We start from the raw sequence: 26,191 nt of genomic DNA on the forward strand, positions 1-26,191 counted from the left end.
TCATTTACAGTTAAAGGAACTTTGCACCATTATATTGCCTTTTTGATAAGGATAGATAAAATATCTTGTATGTGTAGCGGCACTTACTTTTAAGTATGTGACCTTTTTGTTAGATTATAGTTTCAGATAAATTTAGGCAGGCTTGTACCATTACAGCAGGCCTGTTTGTTCATTTGGGATTTGAGTGGCAGGTAATTTGTATGCGAGTCCCGGCCAATCATTAATTTGTTGGGCAATGTCCCGGGACTCTCATATAAAAGCCTGGTCACATGGTCCGAGAGGAGTCTTCCAGCTTGGAGAAGCCAGCCTGGTTCCCGGAGGGGAGAGGTTTCCCCCTCCGGGGAGCCAATGGAGCCCCCCTGCGAGGAGGGTGGGGAACCGGCACCCGTAGAGGAATAGATGACACCGTACAGCATGTAGTCGCTGGTGTCGTTGGCCGCCCCTGTGGGGAAGGGAGCATGCCATAAAAGCGGAAAGGGAACAAAGAATCATTGTGGAAGAAGTAGCAACAAAGCGGAAGGAAACTGGGCAATCAATCGTTTATGAGTGGCACATGGACTATTGATCACGTGAGTGAAAGCCCAAGGGAAGGGTACTGCCAGAGGCTGAGGGATGTTGGTACGCAAGTCAGTGAGATAGGCAGTGATGGCCTGTGACTTTGGGTTCAGCAATGCCCCGGTATTCCAATCAGTCAAGTGGGAGGAGTTATTCAGAGTGACTTTTCTTTAGCTCAACTTGGAAGTACCATGCAGATGGGAAGTAGTGGTAAAAAGGTAGCGGTAAAGCTGCAAGCACACATATAGAGATACAGACTGTCCTTAAAAAGTTCTGCAGATGAAGAAGTTATCCAGAGTGACTCTTCATCGATTATTCTCAATCAAATCTATTTCCATCTTCCCTGATGAAGAAATCACATAGAGTGATTTCTTATTATCGGCAGTGATGCTAGCTCTTTGCATGAGAGGCAGAGAAAAGATGATAAAGCAACAAAAGAGCATCTCAAAAGAAACCCTTTTCCTATCCCAGTTCTTGTTACTTAATAATGCAAGAGAAAAATGCAATATGGACTGTTTTTGGTTGTATGGGCTGCGATGGGTCAGGTGGTAAACGTGAATTACAGATATAATGTTTAATCAGCCGCTCCTTCGGGGGTAAGCGCTACATGTGTAAGAGTGTTTTCTTACTATCTGACAAAGTTGAGATATAACTATTTTATAACTGTTTCTTTAATACTGTGTGAGTCTCTATTTACTAATACAGTTGGTAAGATGACTGAACCCAGGGTGTCAGAGATAATGGAACATTTGCAGAGTTGAGGTAATCAGTGGGGTACAGAGTCTATTAGCAGGGGGTACCACTACACAGGTTAGAGCAGCTTGAATGTCTAGAGCTGGTGTGCTTGGACCTGGCAGCTTTATCACTAACTGATGTCTGATCCGATTGACTAGTGACGCTAGAGCTTGTGCAGCGTGACCTAGTCCTTGGCATACTGTATGTGCTTTTCTCTGCTTGTGTATGCTGAGGGATGATTGGTGTAGTATCCTGGTCTGTGTGCTGCATACTGAAACAGATCTTCTGTAGTGTCTGTGGCTGTAGAGGTTAGCTGATGATTAGAATGAATCCACTCTTCTTTAGACTGGGCCCGCTGTGTTAAAAGTCTTTTTTACTATTCTGACCTCACAATGTGTTTGAAGTACAAGGCTTGGCAGACAGCTAACAACTTCCCAATAAAGACTGAGGCTGAAGGGTTAACAGTTGTAATCTTTACTGAGAATTATACATTTTTCTTTTTTGTTTGTAAAAAGACTTATGCTTCCAAAGCGAGTATTAAGAAATGGTAAAGCTATTCTCTTCATGCTTCTTCACAGCAGGAGGTATTAAGCAATATGTCTGCTGGACAGGAAGTGGGCGTAATATACTACAGTTCCTGCCAGTAAAGGATGCCAATTTAAAGCAACAGTAAGATAGTGAATATATGCTGTATGGTGATCAGAACATCCCTGATGAAGTCACGCGGGTGTGATGAAATGTGTAGGGCATCCCAGACTGGAAGTGATGTGTTGGAGATCTTTTTATGCTGAGTATATGATAACAAAGGCGTATTTACTGCTTTTCTGATGTAAGAGTTACTTCTTGATTTTTACTGATAATATTACACTATGGGAGGTCACATTTTTTTTACCCTAACATATGGATGAGCGCATGTGAGGGAGTCTTAAAGGGACCAACATCAGAGAATATCCAAATCAACTTAAAAGGACTACAAGGTGGGGAACATGGATGGAGGAGGATTTCTATATGTAATCAAATGAGTATTTGATTATTTATTTATTGAGGTGAGAATACTAGGAGCACTGAGTTGTCACGATCGGGTGGAAGTATACCATTTGTTTATATGTTGTCACACTGAAGGTGCCTGTGTAGTGTCACATATGGCGACCCATCAAATTTCGCTACCCACTGGAGTGCGCATGCGCGACGCCACCATATGCGTACCAATACTTTTACAACAATACTCCACACCCCTAGCGGGCTTGCTTCGGTTGCCTCGCTTCTCTCGGCATAATTACATTCTAACTTTATGTCCACTTGAAAGGAGGGGCTTGAACCTGGACTTAGGGGTGGAGTTTTGTCGTAAAAGAGTTGAAACGCATATGTCGGCGTTGCGCATGTGCACTCCAGTGGGTAGCAAAATGTGATGGGTCGCCATATGTGACGCTACACATGCACCGAAGAAAGAAAACTAGACACCTTATTTATCATTTGATATGGACGGTTATGCACTTTTTAGCACATGTGCACTTTACTTTTATTGAACTATTTTATTACACTGAGTGTGAATTGATTTAATTTGATGATTTGATATATCATTTGAGGTTATTTGTTTTACAGTATCAGTTTATTTTTTCTGGTATGCGCAACATTTATTCATATTTATTAATATTTTATTTTGGTCACTGAAATTAATTAACGTTCAAGCACAAATTGTGCCTAGCGTTAACATGGGTCTAGACGTCTTTAGATGTGTTTACATGCATCAAGATTTTTTTCTGCCAAAACGCTGCTGCTTCTGGATACGCTTGCAGTGGATTTTTTTCTGCCTCTAAATGCCTATGCTTGAATGGATACATAGGTTAACATGCAGGGGCGTTTAGAGGCAGAAAAAAAAAAGTCAGATGTCCCTAACAGCAGTGTTAAACGCGTCCAGTGTGCATGAGGCCTAAAGACATAAACAGCTTCAAGCGCTCTAGCCTTGAAACTGTTGGCTTATATCACTCTACACATATACAGAGTATCTTCTTGCTCTTACATCACAGTATGTCTATCTATACCTATCAATCTTGAAACCAAAAGTCTGGTTTGCTAAACCAATCAGATTCCAATTATCTTTTTTTGCAGTAGAGATTTGGAAATGAAAGAAAGAGTCGGGTTGCTTGTAGAAGTCAGCAGATGGTTCTTTTGGACATTTACTGTATCTATATTTCTCTAACAAGATTGCAGGCAACATAGTTTAAAGAGAAACTGCAGTCCGCTCACATAATTTGCAATAAAAATATCTTTGCCATTCTGAAGCTTCCCTCCAACCACTTTTTGCACATTATTTTATATATAATGTAATTCTGTACCTACTAAATATGCTGCAGAAATCTCCCTCCACTAAGTCTGGCTGCTTCCATTTTAACTGTGTACAGCTGAAGCTGCTGCTTGTTCACTTCCTGGATTTACACAGACACACAAAGGCACACCTCCAGCTCTGCAGCCCTGCAGCTCTCATTGGCCCTCTTATGACTCACCCCCCCTCACTTCCTGGCAAACTCTCACGAGAGTTATGCCCTGTACACACGGTCGGATTTTCCGACGGAAAATGTGTGATAGGACCTTGTTGTCGGAAATTCCGACCGTGTGTGGGCTCCATCACACATTTTCCATCGGATTTTCCGACACACAAAGTTTGAGAGCTTGCTATAAAATTTTCCGACAACAAAATCCGTTGTCGGAAATTCCGATCGTGTGTACACAAATCCAATGGACAAAGTGCCATGCATGCTCAGAATAAATTAAGAGACGAAAGCTATTGGCTACTGCCCCGTTTTTATAGTCCTGACGTACGTGCTTTACGTCACCGCGTTCAGAACGATCGGATTTTCCGATAACTGTGTGTGACCGTGTGTATGCAAAACAAGTTTGAGCCAACATCCGTCAGAAAAAATCCATGGACTTTGTTGTCGGAATGTCCAATCAATGTCCGACCGTGTGTATGGGGCATAAGAGAGAGAGCTGTGCATGATGTCATAAGCCTAGGCTTTTTACCAGACAAGAAACAGGAAGTGGCTGTATAAGGTATTTATTGACAGAACAAAAACGTTTTACTATCCAAAGGTAAAACAACAAGGGCAGAAGTTTTAATAGATGGAAAGATGAAAAAATGACTGAAGGTCCGCTTTAAAAGATAAGTTAGATTTTTAGGGTGGAACATGTAACATGCTCTCGCTCCTGCAGCCTCTCCCTGATCTCCCTTCTAACTATGACCCGCACTCGCAGTCACAGTTTAACCACTTCCATACAGGGCATTTTCACCCCCTTCCTGCCCAAGCCAATTTTCAGCTTTCAGCACTGTCGCATTTTGAATAACAATTGCGCGGTCATACTACACTGTACCCAAATGAAATTTTTATCATTTTTTTCCCACTAATAGAGCTTTCTTTTGGTGGTATTTGATCACCCCTGCATTTTTTATTTCTTGTGCTATAAACAAAACAAGAGTGACAAGTTTGAAAAACACAATATTTTTTACTTTTTGCTATAATAAGTATCCAAATTTTTTTTTTTTTAAACAAATTTTTTCCTCATTTTAGGCCGATACGTATTCTTCTACATATTTTTGGTAAAAAATATCGCAATAAGCGTATATTTATTGGTTTGCGCAAAAGTTATAGTGTCTACAAAATAAGGGGATAGATTTATAGCATTTTTATTAAATGACGTCCCGCCGTCATATGATGGCGGGCGGGCAGCAAGTGGTTAAAAAGAACGTGGTCGTGTGGGGCTCCATCCACACAGCTGTGTTATTCATTCTTTCACAGAGTTCTTTAAATGAATGAACTACAAGTACCAACATCCTTTGCAGCTCACTGCTTGTATTTCTCAATGAACTACTAGGGCATTGGTGAGCACTCTAGTAGTTTATTGATTCTTCCTTTCATTCTGTAACTGCCTGCTCAAAAGAGGTACGGGTGAACAGCTACAGTGACAGTCTGTAGGAGCCTGAGATTGCACCCATGAACTGCTGATCACAGGTGCAATGTTTTACAGGCTCCTATAAAAATAATAATAAATGCACATTTTTTTTACCTGCAAAAATGTGCATTTATTAGTTTTTTAGAAACGTGAACTTATCCTTTAGCCCGGGTTCACACCTATGCGAACACAGATATCGCATGTGATTCGCACCCGCTTTGCTATGCCAATCACATGCGATGTCTGTGCAATGTGAGCTCAGCCATACATTTTGTATGGCTGAACCCTCATTGGATTCCCACAAAATAGGTGCAGGGACTTTTTTTTTCCCGCACTGGAATCGGATCGCACGGATGTTCAGACCCATGCGATCTGATTTCTGTCTGAATTCACAGTTCGCACTGTGATCTGTGAACCAATCTGGGGGTGTCATTAACATTGTATTGACATCTGCAGGCAGCGTCAACTGCCTGTGGGAGAGATGCGATGCGGGAACCCGCACTGGAGTCGCACTGCTTCCCGCATCGCTATAGTGTGAACCCAGGCTTAAAGAAGATGTAAACCCTAACTGGATGGCATTTAGTTTGCCACATCACTGTGTATCAAAACAACTGCCAAGTTTTTTATTTTTTCTTCTTAACTATTTCCTTTTTTTTTTATTTGCATTTTTGTACTGTTAATTTTCCTCAGCCTCTTTCAGCCGCTTCTTGTCTTCATGTACTTACTCCAATACCAGCTACACATCGTTGCTTTGTACCCCCATCCTGATAGTAACAGCAGTAGACTATGTCTGTGTATAAAAAGAAATATTAACCCATGCTATGGATATGTTAATGTCAAACAAATGATGAAATAGTAACTAAAAAAACAGTGATAAAATATTAAATTAAAAAAAGATGAACAAAAAACTCTGCTTTGCTGCTGTTATGCTATGTAAAACAACTAAAGAAAGTAAAAAAAAATCCCCACCTACCCTATGGATAACAGTGCTACCTATACACTGTAATCAAATCCACATAAAAACCTAAATATCATGTGCAATCATAAGTTGTATCAATATCATGTGCAATCATAAATCATATCGGTAATAAAAGTCCATATGTGATCTTAATCACTGTGAACCAATGCAATCAGCGTGCTCTTCAGGGGACAGTCCCACTTCTTTACTACAGTACTACAAACACAAAGACAGGGACAGAGTGTACTCCAATGTGTGCTCACTCCAGAAGACCAGGTACGCCACACTCACCAGAGAGTTTTGACTCCTTCCATCAACAAGAGAGTCAAAACCAGCATGTGTAGTTATATCCAAGGTGTGATGGCTTCCATATACTCCAAACGATTTTTCCTTCTGTTCCCACAGCCAATGCGTTTCGTCATAGTAAATTATATCATAAAAGGGTTCATTTTTAGATTTCCTTTCTTCTAATAATCTCCTGAAACATTTAAATATTCCTGATGATGTCATTAAAATATTCCTACATGAATGTTGCTAAAACTTCTTTTAGAGCTTATACATACACTGAATGCAGAAAATTAACCAGCTCCTAACCTAAGGCAACCTTTTATCATGCTCTGAATGCTCTTGTAAAGGGAGAGTCTGCTAACAGAAGCAATGTAATTCTTTCCAATAGTTTTATTAATTTTAGTATCAAAATAAAGCAATTAATATTACAGCTTCTGAAATACAGTACAACATGTATCCATATACAACATATACATTGTATTAAACACCGGAAACATATCCAGTTTTTAGTTTTCACACGAGTATGTAAACCAAATTTCAATTTTACTGTCAGTATGTTTACACCTGTTATACTGAATGAAAGCTGTGCATCTCTTCCATTCAATATTAAGGCAAAAGGCAAATCAAGCATAATATCAGAAAACAAAAAAACAAAAACAAAAAGCATCAAAGTGTCTATAGACCCAAAAACATAAATGTATTGTATTGAAGCCTACCTGCTCCTAGATTAGGTGGCTGCATTTGTTTTTTTGTTTGGTTTTCTTTCCATAAAATATCATAATTACTGTCTTTGTATGGCTTTACCATGCAGATTTATGAGATTTGTTATTTGCAAAGGAACAAATAAGATTGTTTTTGTTGTCTGCTCAGCTCATGGTAGCACTGCAAATTCTCCGTACTTGCAAAAAATGTTCTTAACCCAAAAAATAAATCTAATGCAGCCACCACATCTAGGGAGTGATAACTTGTTATATATATATATATATATATATATATATATATATATATATATATATATATATATATATATATATATATATATATATATATATATAAAATATTACATGTTTTTTTTTTTCCTCCTGGCTAGGGGAGAAATCTATCACATAATGTAGTAGAAATATATGAATGAGGCATCAGCCAAATCAAAAGCAATATAATGCATGGACAAGAAAGCTAAAGTATATCTAAAGCCAAAGCTTATTTTCATCTTGGATACAGTAAGGAATGGTTAAAATGTGTGTGTTCATTGGAACAATTTCACTTCACTTCAAGGCCTGTAGACACAACAGTAAGTGAGGAGAAATTCCCTCTTAGACATCTGTCCCTGAAATAGGTGTCCCCATTGGAAGGAATATTTCAGTATCCACGACAAAGGTTGCCAGGGCAAATAGAGAGGGTGAATTTCCCCATTGCAGACACAGACAGCAATATAAATCTGTCAGGAGTTCTAACCCCTCACTACTCTATCCAAAACGAAAAAAAAAAAAGTTCTGCCTTTAGATACATTTTAAGTTACTGGTCAAAGCCCTCAGAGCATTCTCTAGGCCCATTTATGGTTGGAGTGTCTATTCTTATCGGTTTAGTTTCATATTTGTTTTAACTGATAAAATTTGTAAATACTATAACCAGATCCCATACTCTTTAAAATAATATGTATTCGTCCTCCATAAAGATAAATCATTTATTCAGTGGTCATAATCCATGATATATTCTTTATCATTCCTTATCTGTCAGAAAAATATTGGCTATCAGTTTTTGAGCATGTTTTAAATTTTCCTCTTTTTATTTGTTCAGAAGAGCAATCTGTGGTATTTTTGGAACATTAATTCGAGTTGCGCTATGGATTAGTATAATAATTCTGGTCTTCACTAACTTACCATAAAATATTGTACAACATACCTCCCAGACTGAATTTGCAGAAACAAAATGAGCTTTGAGGATTAATTTTATCCAGTCTTGATGGAACCAGGGGCGGATCCAGAGCCTAGTCTCGGGAGGGGCACTGCCAGAAAATACATTTTTTGGGGGTAAATTTAATGGGGAAATGGCTGGTGTTAGCGCTTCAATCATCACGGCACCATGGTTGTTATGGTGTCAGGATGATTGAAGTGCATTATTACTATTATTACATTGTTATAAAAAATGAAATGGTTCAACTCACCATAGAAGCAGTGGGAGCCCCGAGCGTGTCACTTGCCACTGTCACCTGCCACACGCTGCGGATTGTCACTTGCCACGTCGCCTGTCACTAGATGTGGATTGTCACTTGCCACGTCCCATGCCACACATTGCAGATTGTCACTTGCCAGGTCCCATGCCACACATTGCGGATTGTCACTTGCCTTCTATAACTGTCTCTTGCTGTGTCCCAGACCCCCCTGTGTCCAAATCACGCTCTGATTGGCTGCCCGCTGCCCCCCTTGTGCCTAGATCATGCTGTGATTGGCTGGCCACTGCCCCCTGTGTCCTGTGACAGTGAATTAACTCATCTCCCAGGACAGCGCTGAACGCAACCCACGCTCGCCCCTTCAACAAGCACCACCTACCCAAGCCGCCATGGGCTGAGCACTGATTCTCGGCCCCGCCCCTCCCAGCCTGCGCTGACATCAGTGCTGGGCAGGGAGGAATGGGCTGGCTGCTGCCGCTGGGAGAGCGGAGAGAGAGAGCAGAGCGCACAAAGGGCTCATCCTGAGCGGACGTGTCAGCGCTGCATCCCGCCCCAGGGGCAGCAGAGAGATGATGTAATCTCTCTGCTGCCACGGCTGCCTGCACACTGCACAGTGAGAGCGGAACTGCAGGGATGCAGGGCAGGTGCTGGGCGGTGAGAGATGATGTTATCTCTCTGCTCCCCCGCCCGCCGGCTGATTGGCCAGCAGCCGCTCACTGTCACTGAGCCGCACAGCTGCTCACCAACGGAGCCGCCCGTGCTCTCAGCCGCGGAGCCGCCCTCTGGCTCCCTTACCTGCAGCGACGCCTGCCCGCCCACTCACCCACATTCTCGGAGGGGGCAGTTGCTCCGTTGCCCCCCCCGGATCCGCCCCTGGATAGAACCACATATTAGATTAATTAGTTTAAAAACAGCTTCAGCTGGAGACATAGTAAGGCACCAGGCATCATTGACATCAGTGTTTAGACCCCTTTCACACTGGGGCGTTTTTCAGGCGCTTTAGTGTTAAAAAAAGCGCCTGTAAAGCGCCTGAAAGAAGCCTCATCTGCAATCCCAATGTGAAAGCCCGAGTGCTTTCACACTGGAGCGCTGTGCTGTCAGGGCATCAAAAAAAGTCCTGCAAGCAGCTTCTTTGCAGCGCTTTCGTGTTTTTGTCACCGGTCTGGGTGCGCCGATGGCCCGAGCCCTTTCACACTGCCAGTGCCCGAAAAACGCCTGAAAAATGCCCCAGTGTGAAAGGGGTCTCAAGTGGTGCTTTACCAGCATTTTTCGGGCGCTGGCAGTATGAAAGGGGCTCGGACTTTCATATTGGGATTGCAGATGAGGCTTCTTTCAGGCGCTTTTTTTAACGCTAAAGCGCCTGAAAAATGCCTGAAAAATGCCCCAGTGTGAAAGGGGTCTTAGACATGCTACGAATCCCAGCTGCAAGAATCTACTGATTCTTGCAGATGGGGTTGACAGCTGTGTGCAGATAGCTGGAGCCATCAAGTTTCTTACTTTTCTTCCCTCTATTCTCTCTTCTTTTTACACTATAAAACCATTAGAGGCATATTGGAATATAATAGTGTTTTACCTTCATGGAGTTGATGACGTGATACTGTTATGTAACAAATTTGCTGATGGTTCTGGCAGCCTTTAACAAACATCTGAATGGCCAACTGTTGTGTATTCTGTACGTCAAATTATACAATTTGTATTTGTATTTATACTCTGCCTCTTTAATAAGTACTGATTTGAATTAAATTTAAATTTCATGGCCTACAACTTTTTTGGCAGCTATATATTAGTCAACAAACTTACTGTTGAAATCATCAAATCATATTTAAAAAGTGGAACTTCTGCTCTTTTTTCTCCTCTCCCCTCAGGTGCCACATTTGTCACCTTTCAGGGGGGAGGGGGGAGCAGATTGTGTAGAAGAAGGATGGAGGGAGCGTGATCAAATGCTTACATCAAAGAATGTTTAGTTTATTCATGTACAATGGAATACAAACATATAGATAATACAAATACTACCTTTCGTAAAGACAGGTAACAAAATATGCACTAAAAAGTTAAAAATGGGACATGCCCATGTTAAGGCAAGTATCTTTGACAGGTATCCTGTCCCCACTTCTGGGAGCCAAAACTGCAGCCATTGACATTACCGCTCAGTTCCCTCCTCCCTCCTCCTTCCCCTGCCGCCGGGTCAGTAGGAAAGAGGAGCGGAGCCTTGCGCATGCACAGTAAGGTTCCCGGTGTGAAGCTGTAAGGCTACACTGCCAAGTTCCCTTACCTACAAAGGCGGCGGCAGCACCCGACAGCTGATGGAAACATCAGCTATGGTGCCGACATCACTGGACTCCAGGACAGGTAAGTGTCCTATTATTAAAAGCCAGCAGCTGCAGTATGTGTAGTTGCTGGCTTTTAATTCTTGCAGCAGTGGGCGGACCGCCGCTTTAAAAAAGTAACCTTGTCATCTTTTGTAACTTCTGGACCTCAGATCCAAAGTGTTCAGGTAGCTACCGATATAAATTAAGGACTCTATTCATGAGGATAAGCTAATTTCTGACAACAGAAGAAGCTGCACTTTGGAGAAATTTGTATTTGTTTAGAGAAAGCATTTCGAAATTCAGTGGCTGCAAAGTAATAACACACGGTGTCCAGAACACAGTTAGCATTAGCAATGATTGATACTATTTTTATAAAGACACTTATTGATTTAAGACTATGGCAGGGTGCATGGTTGCTTTCAGCAACATAGCGTACTATGTATCCCACATGGATTGGCAGGAAACAGACCACAAAAATCACAAAATTAGAGGCAGTAATGTTCATTGCTTTCCTAAAGGCATGCTGCTCTTTGAGGTCCATTGGTGCTTTGACACGTAGATTTTTCATGACCCTTCCAAAACAAAAGCAGATGAATACCATTGGGAGAAAGAACCCAATCCCTGCAAGAGCTAGATTCATTTTATTGGGTTCTGTGTTCACCTTTAAAAAACAGGTATTTGGATTTTCTGCCCCGGTTTGATACAGAATCCTCAGTATGCCAATAGTAATACATAGAGTCCAAAAGAAACAGCATGCAATAGAGGCTTTCATGGGGGACATAGAGCCTTTATACTTCAGTGGATTATTTATGGCCAAGTATCGATCAAAGGCAATAGCTGAGATTGTGAAAATGCTCACGTAAGTGTTCACAAAGTAGAAGATTGTTAGTGTTCTGCACAACCCAGTGCTGAGGTTCCATCCATATAAGAAAGTATATATTCTGAATGGAAAGGTTAATACAATCAAGATATCAGCAAATATCAGGTTCATCAGAAAAACAGTGGTTTCTGTCCTTTTTCTCATTCTACAACAAAAAATCCAGAGGGCAATGATGTTGAATGTGGCACCAAAGAAAAAAAGGAGTATATAAGTAATAAGGCTAAATACATTTAGAGGTGAATCCAGATTAGTAACTGTAACAGAGCAATTCATCCTTACAAGACTCAAACAGCAAGAAAAAAAGAAAATGCCACTTGGGTAGGGTGTTTATCAAGACCCTTATTTTACACTTATTTCTCCAAATGTGCTGAACTAAGTTGTGCTTCCCAAAGAAACAACCACAATGTATCTCTTTTCTTATTAATGTGATGACTGGTGGTTTACTAAAAATTCTTCAGAGTTCTCACAAAGTTCAAATTTATCTGAAAAAAAGACCAAAATTAATTGTGATTTCTTTTTGCATTAGTGTAAAAAGTGATAATCAATATACACAGTAGTATTCAAACAAATCCAACATAAAGTAAGCCTGTGTCAGGAATACAAACACTTATTTTCAACAAGTAGTTAAAGCACTTTAACCCTTTTGCTGCGGGGGGGGGGGGGGGGGGTTTACACATTCGGTGCAAATTAGGCAAGTAAACTGTCAGATGTCAGGTGGAAGTTTGTTGCTGTTTCACAGCTAGACACATTGGGGGTCATTTACTATAGCGTCACGGCGCTAATTCGCGCAAATTGCCACGAATTAGCGCTAACTTGCGGCAATTTAGTGCGAATTAGCGCTAATTCGCTGCAATTTAGCGGAAATAAGCGCTACTAGCGCTAATTCACACTAAAACGGTATTCACTAGCGCTGGTGAGAAAATACTCCCAAAATCGAATTTACTATAGTTCCCTGAAACCAAATAGCTCCCAAAGCGGACTTTACGGCAGACTTTGCCCGGCGGATGGGATTTCGTCGGACAATTCGATCGTGTGTGGGCTCCAGCGGACTTTGTTTTCTCAAAAGTTGGACAGACTTAGATTTGAAACATGTTTTAAATCAATCCGTCGAAATCGAGTCCGGTCGAAAAGTCCGCTCGTCTGTATGCTAGTTCGATGGACAAAAAGCCACGCTAGGGTAGCTATTGGCTACTGGCTATGAACTTCCTTGTTTTAGTCCAGTCGTACATCATCACGTACGAATTCGACGGACTTTGGTGGATTGTGTGTAGGCAAGTCCGTTCATTCAGAAAGTACGTCAAAGTCCGCCGGGCAAAGTCTGCCGTAAAGTTCGCTCATGTGTACGTGGCATTACTCTGCTAAAACCTGGAGAATTGCACATGGAAATAATGTTTAGAGCATGATTTAATTGCCTAAATGGTACTGAAATGTGTGTTATATTATTTAAAGATAATCTGCTTTTAAACTGTGTGAAAAAGTGATTTCTACACTGAAATATCTTTAAAAGTCTGAAAAGTGAAAAATTCCCCGTTTTGGACAACTAGGTGCCAACACAACTGGGCATGTTCAGACCTGAAAATAGCTCTCATTTTAACTCAAGTGTCTTTTTTACCCGGAGCTATAGTAAATACCAAAATGAGAGCTAATTAGAGAGCATTTTTTGGAAATTAAAATCTGCTCTATTTTAGTCCAAATGAAGTTTCAGCCATTGATTCTAATGGAACAATTCTAACTTTCACAAAAAAAAAAACCTTTTAATGTTGAGATGAAATGTATCTTTCTGTGAAATAAATTTTCCTTTGCAACATTGTTGCTTCTACTTAAAATATTTTGATTTTAAGAATACTAGAATGTGGAATGTTTTGATGTTTTGGTAAAATATATTTCCTGACGCATCATGGCAGCACACACAATGGGTTGTGACTCCGCCTCCACAACCTGATAGGACTGGTTAGCTATAAGTTTTGAAGAGGAGCCCACCGCTGCATTCTCCTTTTTTTCCTCACCTAGATGGTTGGACCGGTAAAAGCTGAAGAACCCCTTACCGCTTCGCCCCAGCTAGGTTCAAGCCTCTCCTAGTTGGAAGCCCTGCTGTACAGTCTCTAAAAGAGCTTTATGCAAGGGAACCCCACTCTGGTGGTCTCAGGGGTTAGAAACAAAACAATCCACCTGTGCCTTACAAACCTTAAAGAGGTTTTTGGTGACATCTGCAGCGGCCTCCAGGTACTAGCTTTCTTTCCTTCTCTGCCCTCTCCTGACATGCTGTATTTCTTTATACACATCTGTGTAAGGGGGGCTCCAGGTGTGCTGGGCGCTGTAGTCCCACAGCGTCTTCCTACTATGCATAGCTATGCATAGCACGGGCTCCAGGGCGCACAGGATCTGACATAGGCGGCGTTAGGGCACGCCAGATTCCAAGATGGCGCCGGACACCGCAAATGGCCACTGCGCATGCGCGGTCGTGACGTCAGAGCCACCGCGACGGCGGTATATTTAAAAACGAAAGAAATCTGTCATTTTGCCTCTGTGAGCCCCAGAACATCACCACAGTGCTGCCTTGTGTTTATTTTTCTGATCCCTGACACTGGTAAGTCTGGAACTCTCATCCTCTCTGCTAAAACTCTGCATTTCTATTCTCTGGGCACCTCCTGCCTTTTTTAAAAAAAAAAAAAAACAAACACACATACAAACTTTTTTCCTTTCAGATACACTCTATCTCCTTTTTATGGAGGCCGCTGCTCCAGCAGACCATCCACGGGCTACAAGGTAAGGGGGGACAGACATTAGGTAAGTAGTGAAGAGGAGTAAAAGAGAGCCTTGCCACTAATGCTATATTATTTGATAGCTCTGGCAGATCATCAAGATCAACGCACTCCAAACGCAAGGACCGATCACCTTCAAAACATTCTCAGTCCAGACGGAGTCGGTCAAGAACCTCATCCCACCACCATAGAGATGAGACTTCATCCCGCCAAGCTCGCGATGACCATCGCACCCATCCTGCGGCAAACGCCTGCTGGGTTTGCGGAGCAGTAGCACTACCCGCTAAGCTAGTCTGCCAAGTCTGTTTGGATGAAGCAACCCGTGAAAAAGAAGCGGATGCAAGGGAAGCATCCAATATAATAAAAGAATCTGTGAAAGAGTCTATCATGCAAGTGGCAGCCCACGAATCCATCAGACAGGCTTCAATGGCCTCAACCTCTTATACGCCGCAAGATCTCTCCCCATCAGCCTCCCATACTCTTCAGGAAGACTCCCCAGAAGAGGAAGAAATTCTAATACCCACTTCGTTTGATTTTGCGCTTATAGACCCCTTCGCAAAATCTGTAAAAGAGGCAATCGGTTGGGAAGAGGAGAAAGAGGCACCACGCAAATTAAGGAAGTATTTTCCTAACCTGAAAAAAGACCCTGAAACCTTTCCTTTTATTGAAGAGCTAGAAGAGCTAATAAAGGATGAGTGGCAGAAACCAGATAAAAAAACCAGTCTGAACAACAGGATAGCAAAACTCTACCCATTAAGGGAACCAATGGTGAACCCTCTAATTTCAGCTCCTGTAGTAGATTCCTCACTAATGCGTTTGGCGCGACATGTAACTCTCCCGATCGAGGATGCCGTTACCTTTAGGGATGTAATGGATCGTAAAATAGACCTCGATCTTAAGAAAGCCTATTCAGCAGCAGGAGGAGCATGCAGACCAGCGATCACTCTGGCAGCGGTCGGCAGAGCGATTACCTTTTGGGCAGCCAACATTGAGAAATTGTTGCTAGAGGCAGCGGATCAGGAAAAAATCATATCAGCTATGCAAGAACTTAGCCTAGCAGGAGACTTCGTGGCTGAAGCGGCCGTGGATATCATAAGATCTTCAGCAAGGGCGATGTTGGCTTCAGTAATGTCAAGGAGAGCACTCTGGTTAAAACCATGGGTCGCAGATGCGACTTCTAAGTCGACCTGGTGTAGGATTCCCTACGACGGCACCAACTTATTCGGCCCTAAACTAGACACAGCGATTTCAAAAGTTACTGGAGGAAAGTCTGGCCTCATCCCTTCCGATAGAAGGCCCAAACAAAGAAATCCACCGTTTAGACGCCAGTTGCCAGAAAGATACCGAGAGGCAAGATCTTACAAACCAGGAAGGGAATTCAAGCGAAATTGGCGAAATCCCCAGTCGTCCTTTGTAAGGGTGCAAAAACCTAAAGTCCCCAATTCAGGAGAGCAGCAGAAGTCATTTTGATGGCGTGCACGCCCAGCCCGCGATAGTAGGAGCGAGGTTGAGGCGGTTTACTCAGACTTGGGAAAATCAAATAGGAGATGCCTGGGCGATTTTCACCATCCAGGAGGGTCACAGATGGTCATTCAAACACAAACCTCCAAAAGACCACTTCAGACTGACCAGAACACCATCTTCTCTACCAAAACGAAAGATTCTGACCAGTTATATTCAAGAACTATCGCAGAAACAAGCAATCATAGAGGTTCCTCAGGAACAGAGAGGTTTAGGATTCTACTCTCCGCCTTTTTTAGTAGCAAAAAAGACGGGAGATTTGAGGCCAGTACTAGACTTGAAAGACCTAAACGAAACAATTTCAGTCGAATCCTTCAAAATGGAGAGCCTCCAGTCCATATTACTAGCAATAGGGACAAAGGACTGGATGCTCTCGGTCGATTTGTCCGACGCCTATCTACATATTCCGGTGCACCAAACCTTTCAGAAATACCTACGCTTTGCAATAGGTCATCAGCATTTCCAGTTCCAAAGCCTTCCATTTGGCATATCGACGGCTCCCAGGACCTTTACAAAGGTCTTACTCCCGATCATAGCTCTCCTAAGAGAAAAAGGTCTAAGGGTATTGGGTATCTCGACGACATCATCCTCCTGGCCGACAGCCAACAAGTTGCCCTCCAACATCGAGCAGTTCTAATTTCTACACTTCAACAGTTCGGTTGGGTAATAAATTGGGGAAAGAGCAGTCTGGTTCCAACGCAAAGAATGGTCTTCTTAGGCGCAGAATTGGACACCAGTTCCAATACGGTCGGATTGCCTCAAGAGAAGATAGGCCCATTGATTCACAAAATAAAGAACCTTTTGGCGGCAGAACATCTTCCTGCCAGAATGTGTCTGAGCATCCTGGGCTCCATGTCCTCGACCTTCCTAATGATCCAGTGGTCCCAGTGGAACTCAAGGGTCTTTCAAAACGCATTCCTGTCTCAATGGGACGGGTCCTCAATGAAGCAGAGAATAATCATCAGCCAAGCAGTAAAGAGATCGGCATGGTGGTGGACACGGGTCAGCAACCTATCATGCTGTCGTCCCATAGTTCCTCCACTACCAGAAGTGGTCACGACGGATGCCAGTCTTCAGGGATGGGGAGCACACTACCAACATCACGGAGCACAGGGACGTTGGTCTTTCCGCCCACACGGCATAGTCTCCAATGTCCTGGAACTCAGAGCCGCCTGGCAGGCTATTCTAGCATTCGGACCATACCTAGAAGGGAAAAGTGTTCTCTTACGTATAGACAATACAGTAGCGGTAAATTACATCCACAGACAAGGAGGTACCAGGAGCAAGACGCTCATGGAGGAAGTGCGTCCCATACTCGAGTGGGCTCAGATCTACCTGACGGATCTGAAGGCGATTTATGTTCCGGGTATACAAAACCAACTAGCGGACGACCTGAGCAGGAAGTTTGTATCGAACAACGAGTGGTCTCTCAGTTCCCAAGCCTTTGCTCTCATCACCCACAAATGGGGGATGCCCGACATAGATCTAGCAGCAACCCCAGAGAACAACAAGTGTATTCAATTCTTAGCGAGGAACAATTATCCGACAGCAGCAGGGATCGATTGCCTTCACCACCCATGGGAATTCCACCTGGGATACATTTTTCCTCCAATTCCCCTAATAGCCAGATTTCTGGCCAGGCTGAGGAACTCGACATCCACGGTCATAGCAGTACTGCCCTTCTGGCCAAGGAGGCCTTGGTTCGCGACTATGTTACAATTGAACACAGAAGAGCCGCTTCCGCTCCCGTTGAGTCCGGAGTTACTCTCTCAGGGTCGATTCCTGCACCCGGCACCAGAACGCTTACACCTAACGGCATGGAGGTTGAAAGGGAAAGGCTGCTGGATAAGGGATGCTCACTCAGAGTAGTGGCCACACTGCAACAGGCCAGAAAAAGATCAACAAATGGCACGTACAGCAGGATCTGGGAAAGATTTACCGCATTTGCCCAGCAACATTCTTGGGATCCGTTATCTCCTTCAGTCTATAATATCCTGGAATTCTTGCAGCTAGGCCTGGAAAAGGGCCTGGGTGCGAGCACTCTTAAAGTACAAGTCTCGGCACTGTCCGCAATGATGGGAACTAGATGGGCCCTAGACCCGCTCATAGTTCAGTTCTTGAAGGCATGCATGAAGATAAGGCCGCCCAGAAAACCAGTCTTTCCAACCTGGAATTTGTCCACCGTGTTAGAAGCTCTATCAAAAAAACCATTTCTTCCCCTGCAATCAGTATCCTTATGGGATCTGACGCTCAAATTATCATTTCTGATCGCAATAACGTCTGCCAAACGAGTCTCGGAGATGCACGCTCTATTAATTAAAGAACCACATCTAGTTCTCTACCCGGATAGAGTTGTCCTCAGACCATCAGAACGATTTATACCCAAAGTGACGTCTACCTTCCACTTTAACTCGGAAATCAATCTTCCAGTTTTTCTCTCTAATGAAGGGCATCCACACCCCCTAGATGTCAAGTCTACCATTGTTGCCTACCTTGAAGCTACTGAACCATTCAGAAAGGTCGAAAACCTCCTAGTCATTCCACATGGCCCTAGAAAAGGGCAAGCAGCTTCCCCTAGAACAATAGCGACCTGGTTGATTAAAATCATTAAGAGGACGTACAGTATACAATCGCTTCCAATTCCGGATGGTCTAAAAGCCCACTCGACCAGAGCAGTGGCCACCTCCTGGGCAGCGTACTGCAGAGTGTCAGCGGAAACTATTTGCAAGGCAGCAACTTGGTCTTCTAAAAACACGTTCATGTCACACTACAAAATAGATCCGGCTCAATTAACCACTGTTGAGTTCGGAAGATCAATCATTCAATCTAACTCCTCTATACCTTGTACCTGAGTAAATAAAATGCTCTAAAAGCACCCACCCATGTAGCGAGTTATTTCCCATTGTGTGTGCTGCCATGATGCGTCAGGAAAACGGAAAATTGTATACTTACCTTCCGTAATTTTCCTTTCCTGACGCATCCCATGGCAGCACACGGAATCCCACCCTTCTAAGGTGATAGTTACTAAGAATGCAGCGGTGGGCTCCTCTTCAAAACTTATAGCTAACCAGTCCTATCAGGTTGTGGAGGCGGAGTCACAACCCATTGTGTGTGCTGCCATGGGATGCGTCAGGAAAGGAAAATTACGGAAGGTAAGTATACAATTTTCCGTTTTTTCTCTGTCACTTTCACTTGTTACTCTTCATCTCACAACAATCTTTACTCAAACTCACACAGGTGTCGTTATAATCCACAAACAATACCATTGCTGATGCAAATTTAAAATTAATCACAATTTTTTGTGCTTTTTATTATTTCCAAATATTCATAATTTGAGCCCAAAAAATGTGATATGTGTACCAACATCAGAAATCAAAATGTAATTCCTGAACAAACAGCGGAGGCTGTTTAGGGGTGGTTTGCAGGCGGTATTTTTAGCGCAATACCGCCTGCAAACCGCCCCAGTGTGAAAGGGGCCTTAGTGTGCCTATGGGAATGTTTGATCATTCTTCCAGAAGTGCATTTGTAAGGCCAGGCACTGATGTTGGATGAGAAGGCCTGGCTCGCAGTCTCTACTCTAATTCAGCCTAAGGGTGTTCTATCGGGTTGAGGCCAGGACTCTGTGCAGGCCAGTCAAGTTTCTCCACCCCAAACTTGCTCATCCATGTCTTTATGGACCTTGCTTTGTGCACTGGTGAGCAGTCATGTTGGAACAGGAAGGGGCCATCCCCAAACTGTTCCCACAAAGTTGGGAGCATGAAATTGTCCAAAATGTCTTGTTATGCTGACGCCTTAAGAGTTCCCTTAACTGGAACTAAGAGGCCAAGCCCAACCCCTGAAAAACAACCCCACATCATAATCCCCCTCCACCAAATCATTTGGACCAGTGCACAAAGCAAGGTCCATAAAGACATGGATGAGTGATTTTGGGGTGGAGGAACTTGACTGGCCTGCACAGAGTCCTGACCTCAACACAACAGAACACCTTGGGGATGAATTAGAGAGGAGACTGTAGGTCAGGCCTTCTCGTCCAACATCAGTGCCTGACCTCACAAATGCACTTGGAAGAATGGTCAAACATTCCCATAGACACACTCCTAAACCTTGTGGACAAGAAGAGTTGAAGCTGTTATAGCTGCAAAGGGTGGGCCAAATGAGTTTTGAACCCAATACTAATACTGGGATGCCATTATAGTTCATGTGCATTTAAAGGCAGGCGTCCCAATACTTAGGCCAATATATTGTATATTGCTTGTGACACTGAGCATGGCTATGGACTTAGGGCTGGTTCACACCACAGAGATGCAGAGAACATGTGTGAGGCTGCTGGGTGGCTAAGTGGATAGCACTTCTGTCTAGCAGCACTTGAGATGTTGGTTCAATTCAACATGCTAATGCTTGTGTTGAAGTTTATATGTTCTCCCTGTGTGGGTTTCTCACCACAATCCAAAGACATGCTGGCATTTTATTTGTCTCCTGTCGAAATAGGTTCTAATGTAAGAAAGTTAATTTTGGACTTTAGATTGGAAGCTCATTGCAGCCAGGGACTGATGTTAATGTTTATTAGCACTAATCATGCCCAGGGACTTGGACATTTCAAATTTTAGAGTTTACACTGCACGGGTACATATGCTTAGAAAACTGTTACTTTGTTTATGTGGATGCAAATGGATTTTGATCTTTGTCCTGTAGTTGGAGATTTAATGCACATAGCCAAGGCTAACACATAGTATTATGTGTTCCTGCTCATCAGGTGCAATCACTTTAGACATACATGAAGAGACAGATTGAGCCTGGTTTCACACATGTGCGGTGCGAATTGAAGCTCAGGTTTCACTGGGGAGATAACAATCTCCTGTTCAACGGATTCATTGCGTTTTTGCTCAGGATTAGAGAGCAGGGAGAGGGGGAGGGGGAGGGAGAGGGAGAGGGAGAGGGGGGGGGAGGGAGAGGGGGAGGGAGGGAGAGGGGGAGGGAGAGGGGGGGGAGGGAGAGGGGGAGGTGTAGTGAGGAGAAAGAGAAAATCCTTGTTCAGAACGCAATGCATCTGCGAATCAGATGCGTTCCCATAGGAGATAATAGGCTTGTAGTTCGCACCGCAATGCCCAAAAAACGCACACGTTTTTTGTGCAATGCGCAGTGCGAATGCAACGCACATATGTGAACCAGATGCATTCATATGAATGTATTTTAAAATGTCCTGCGAATTAGATGCGGTGTAAGCCGCATCTAATTCGCATAGGTGTGAACCCGGGCTGAAAGATACTGGTGAGCGTGTACTTCTATTGGGTGTGTCAGTGTGCTAACAATACAACCTCTCTTATATAAAGGCCTGCAGTAGGGGGGTTTGTTTGGCCTGAGAAGGTCAGGTTTTTTTGCTGTGATTTGTGGGGGAGAAGGAATGCTATTGGGAGATTTGATGAAATTCTTGTGCATTTTTTCAATCAAAAGTGGGTTTATGTGGCCATGCTGTCAATGTTGTGTGTGTTGTTCCTGTCTGATCATGCAAACATCGTTTGGAAGCATCTGCTGACCTACTCTTTTGGATCTCGTTTAATCTTGTACACCAAAATGCAGCTTCCAGCAGAACATGGTCACCAATGTATGTATGTGTGGATTGTGGGCTGGTGGTGGGTGTTTTGAATAAGTCTTTTGTAATATTATGTAGGAATGATTTGTAAGAATGATTGTTAAGTATGTTTCTATAATCTTGTAGATAACAATGTGATGTGTTGCCCATTATACACTGAAATTAAAGCTGTGTCTACTCTAAGGTTTTGTCAAATTTTAGATTGTAAGCTCCTATGAGCAGGGCCCTTAAAATCCCATTGCTAAATGTAGCACCATATATCCTGTCCAAATTTTTTTTGAAGTTAGTAAATGAATGTAATTTTTTTTTTTTTCTGCTGGTAAAATAAAAGTACATTATTGAGCTTTTATTGTGTGGTTTTTCTTTTTTTTTTTTGTTTTTTTTTTTTATATCTTCTAATTTTCTTTCTCTTTAGTTTTTGTGGGTGGTGGTTTTGGGAAAGTGCAATATCTCTTATATTTTATTTCAATATGTATTTGTGCACCAAAAAACTAATCTTTTTGCCCTGGTTCACATTGATGCTACTTTGAAATCATGCTACTTCACTTGAAGTAGCACGATTTCAAAGTAGCAAGGTCAGTGTGATTTCAGGTGTGACTTGATAGACATCCGTGTGGCTTCATACACAAATGTCTATTGAAGTTGCACCTGAAATCGGCAAAAGTATAGTGCAGGAACTACTTTAGCAAGTTGGTGTGCCGCCACAAAATTGGTGTCGCATCGATTGGAACAGTGCCATTGCTGCTAATGGGCTGTGTCTTGTCATGCAATTTGAGCTCTCAAATCGCTCCAATGTAAACCTAGGTTTCAGGTACACCTGCAAGTAAATGATAAAGGTGGAATCTTTATATATAATAGCTGTGGAGAATTGCAGTTAATGAATTCAGCTGGTGCATAGGCAGTCTTTGAATGTGCCAGCTCTGGTTCACATTGGTGTGATTTGACATGTCAAATCGGTGGCAATTGCACCGTTCTAATTGGTGCGATTTGTATTGATATTGGTGCAGAAACCTGTACCGATGTCTCTGATGTTGCCCCCATAGTCAGGACTGACATGCAGGAATGAAATTGTGTAAGTTCAGCTAAATGCTTTCCTCCCTCTGTCAGTGTGAACCAGGGCTCAAACTGGGCCTTTTGTGTTTGTAATTCACCCGCTGCTAACCCAGGGACACCATTTCTTATCAAACGCCCTTAAGTTTACCTTCAAATATATGTAGAAATACAGATTTGCATATCAGAAAATAAAAAATACTAATCGTGCTTGAGATCAAATATTCGCAGCTGCAATCAAAAGCGTGGTTTCACCTTCTGACCCGGAAATTAGTCATTGTATGCACCCAGAAGTTCCCGTGCTGGTCAAGATCTCCATCTAGGTGGACATGGCGAGGTCTCTTTAGCAAAGACGAGGTGCTGCTCATTGGCCAGGTAAGTGTAGGATATGTACTTAATCAATGTGGGGGTGGATGTGGTAGTTGGATTTGGTGTGGGTGGGGTTCATTGATTTGTTTGGCATCACCACACATTTGCTTCCGTCCCATGTGCACACATCACTTCCTGCATTTGTTCTGCTGATGTAAATCAGTAAGGACTATGCAAGTATAAATGAGAGCTCCTTTTATTAAAATATATATGACTTGTTTCACAGTTGGGCGAATTTTCCAGCAAATTTGGACCTCTGAGTTGCATGACAAGTTGTACCCCATGATTCTCAATGATAACCATTCATATCTGTGCTACTTTTAAGTCACACCAACTTCAAAGTAGTCCCTGTACTACTTTGGTGTGACTTTCATGTGACTTGAGGTATATCGGGTACAATATTACACATGCATGCCCAGAATTTGGGGCCAAGTTGCAGCGGCAAAGTGGCAGCAAAATAGTGTGACTTTCAGGTTGCAGCAGTGTGAATGAGATTCAAGGATAACACCTTTGAATTTGGCCCTATTGTCACTTGTGCATACTGAAAGTGTAGCAAATTCGTCCCTGCACTACCTTGGTTTGACTTTGATGCAATTTGAGGTCCATACACCACAAGATTACACAGACATTGCTTCAAGTCATGACAAAGCTGTGCAATTTTAAGGTCGCACAAGTGCAAATGGGGCCTTATTCAAAGGTGTTATCAATCTCATTAGGTTACTTCCACACTTGGGTGACTTTTCATGCAGCTTTGGACCTCAGAGTCATATGAAAAGTTATCCCTCATGATTTCCATTCATATTTATTAGAGCTGCACGATTAATCGTCATTGTGATTTTTTTCCCCTTTGCAATCTTGAAAAAAGCGTTTCACGATTCTTGCTATGCAAAGAATTCTCTCTGCTCTTCTGAAGCCACAGCCATCAAAAGATAGGAATAGAAAAACCAGGAAGTCTGCCAAGAATTAGAACATTCTTTATCAGTTAACTTAACTAGAAACATTGTAACAATTTGTCAATGAAATAGACTTCTGTGTAAGTGAGGAAAGTTTAACCACTTAAACACTAAACACTGACATTTGTTGGTTTCAGGTTACAATCATTTTTCTTTTTTTTTGCTAGAAAATTACTTAGAACCCCCCAACATTATATATATTTTTTTAGTAGAGACCCTAGAGAATAAAATGGTGGTTGTTACAATATTTTATGTCACACTGTATTTGCGCAGCGGTCTTTCAAATTCAATTTTTTTGGGAAAAAATTACTTTAATGAATTAAAAAAAAAAAGTTAGCCCAATTTTTTTGGGGATAATGTGAAAGATTTTACGTTGCGAGAATCAGGATCTTTTTATTCTAAGCAAAAAAATTGTGATTCTCATTTTGGCCAAAACCGTGCAGCTCTAAAATCTATGCAACTTCACCCATGTTCACATAGGTCTGAATTGACATGTCAAATTGTGGGCCAAATCGGCACCTATTGATGGCAATGGAACAGTCTGAATTGGTGCGATGCCACAATGATTCCCAAAAGTAGTTCCTGCACTACTTTGGGCGACTTCAGGGGGCGATTGCTTACCTCCCAACTTTTTGAGATGGGTATAAGGGACACCTATTAGCAAAAGTAGGTAGGCATAGGACACCTTCTTAAAGGAGAACAGTTGGGACCTATATGATTTCACTAGACATCTGTGCATGAAAGTGCACTGATGTCTCTGAAATCGCTCACAAAGTCGGGCTGAGTCACACTTGTGCGACTTTGGACATCAGAGTTGCATGACAAGTCATACCCCATGATTTTCAATGTGTACCATTCATATCTGTGCGACTTCAAGTAACACTGACTTCAACGTAGTCCCTGTACTACTTTGGTCTGACTTTGATGTGAGTTGAGGTCCATAGACCTTAAGTTTAGACAGGCATTCCATGGAATTGCGGCAAAATTGCTGATGCAAAATCGTGGGAAAGTTGCGTGCCTTTCCCTGCGACTCCTGCGTCCATAGACCTCAAGATTACACAGGCATTGCTTAAAGTTGCATCAAAATCTCGCAACTTTCAGGTTGCACAAGTGTGAAAGGGGCCTAAGTCACTGTGCTGAGTACTGTTATACCTAGAATATAAAGTAGTCCCACCATCAAACACTAGTAAACGTATGTTCTCAATATAATTGTGCTCAAATGGCTGAAAATCACACAGATTGTATCACCTACTGAAAGCTTGCATTGTACTCAGCAGCATATGCTGACAAGAGGTGAATGCTTATTAGCCAATGCCACATCAGCATGAGCATGGTTGTTACTTTAATATTAATGTCTGAAATGCAAAACATTATTGTATAGAATCAAACATTAGTAAATGTATTTTCTCTGTAGGTATGTGCTCAGCTCTGTAGCATAGCGGTATACCCTGCTGGCCCTGCAAGTTCAAGCCAAGAGTTCAAATCCCACTGACAGCATCACCTCCTGGAAGTGTGCATTGTACTTAGAAGCATAGTTAGCCAATGTACATCAGCTTGGTTTATTCCATATTTTAACTCTTCAAATGCATGCAATGGTATGTACTTATTCAATAATATTATGGTATGGAATTCCAAAAGTCAAGGAAAAAAATGTCATAGGGTCCCTCCAGTACATACCAGGCCCTTCGGTATGGACTTTAAGGGGAACCCCACACCAAAATGTAAAATAAATTTGATGTGGGGCCCCCCAAAATCCATACCAGACCCTTATCTGAGCATGCAGCCTGGAGGTCAGGATAGGGAGGGACGAGTGAGCACCCTCCCCTTCTGAACCTTACCAGGCCACATACCCCAAAGCACCTTTTCCCCATGTTGATGGGGACAGGGGGCCTCTTCCCGACAACCCTGGTTGGTGGTTGTCGGTCTGTGGGCAGGGGGTTTATCAGAATCTGGAAGCCCCCTTTAACAAGGGGGCTCCCAGATCCTGCCCTCCTATGTGAATAGGTATGGGGTACATTTTACCCCTACTCATTCACCAAAAAAAGCAGTGAAATGTAAAAAAATCAATAGCCAGTTTTTGACAAGTCCTTTATTGTAAAATAG

General features: G+C 42.6%; 1 protein-coding gene across 5 annotated transcripts in view; it reads right to left on the minus strand.

Annotated features, from left to right (window-relative positions):
* Positions 1 to 10,598: 10,598 nt before the first annotated feature.
* Positions 10,599 to 26,191, minus strand: part of LOC141139578 (G-protein coupled receptor 35-like) — an 82,339-nt gene continuing 66,746 nt past the window's right edge. For all 5 annotated transcript variants that reach the window (XM_073625849.1, XM_073625851.1, XM_073625852.1 and 2 more), the window contains one exon: positions 10,599 to 12,325. In XM_073625849.1, coding sequence (XP_073481950.1) covers positions 11,175 to 12,116 — 942 coding nt within the window. In that variant the 5' untranslated portion in view covers positions 12,117 to 12,325 and the 3' untranslated portion in view covers positions 10,599 to 11,174. The remainder of the gene's footprint in view (positions 12,326 to 26,191) is intronic.

Source organism: Aquarana catesbeiana, linkage group LG04 (genome assembly GCF_042186555.1).
Source record: "Aquarana catesbeiana isolate 2022-GZ linkage group LG04, ASM4218655v1, whole genome shotgun sequence".
In the NCBI taxonomy this organism is placed as follows: Eukaryota; Metazoa; Chordata; class Amphibia; order Anura; family Ranidae; genus Aquarana; species Aquarana catesbeiana.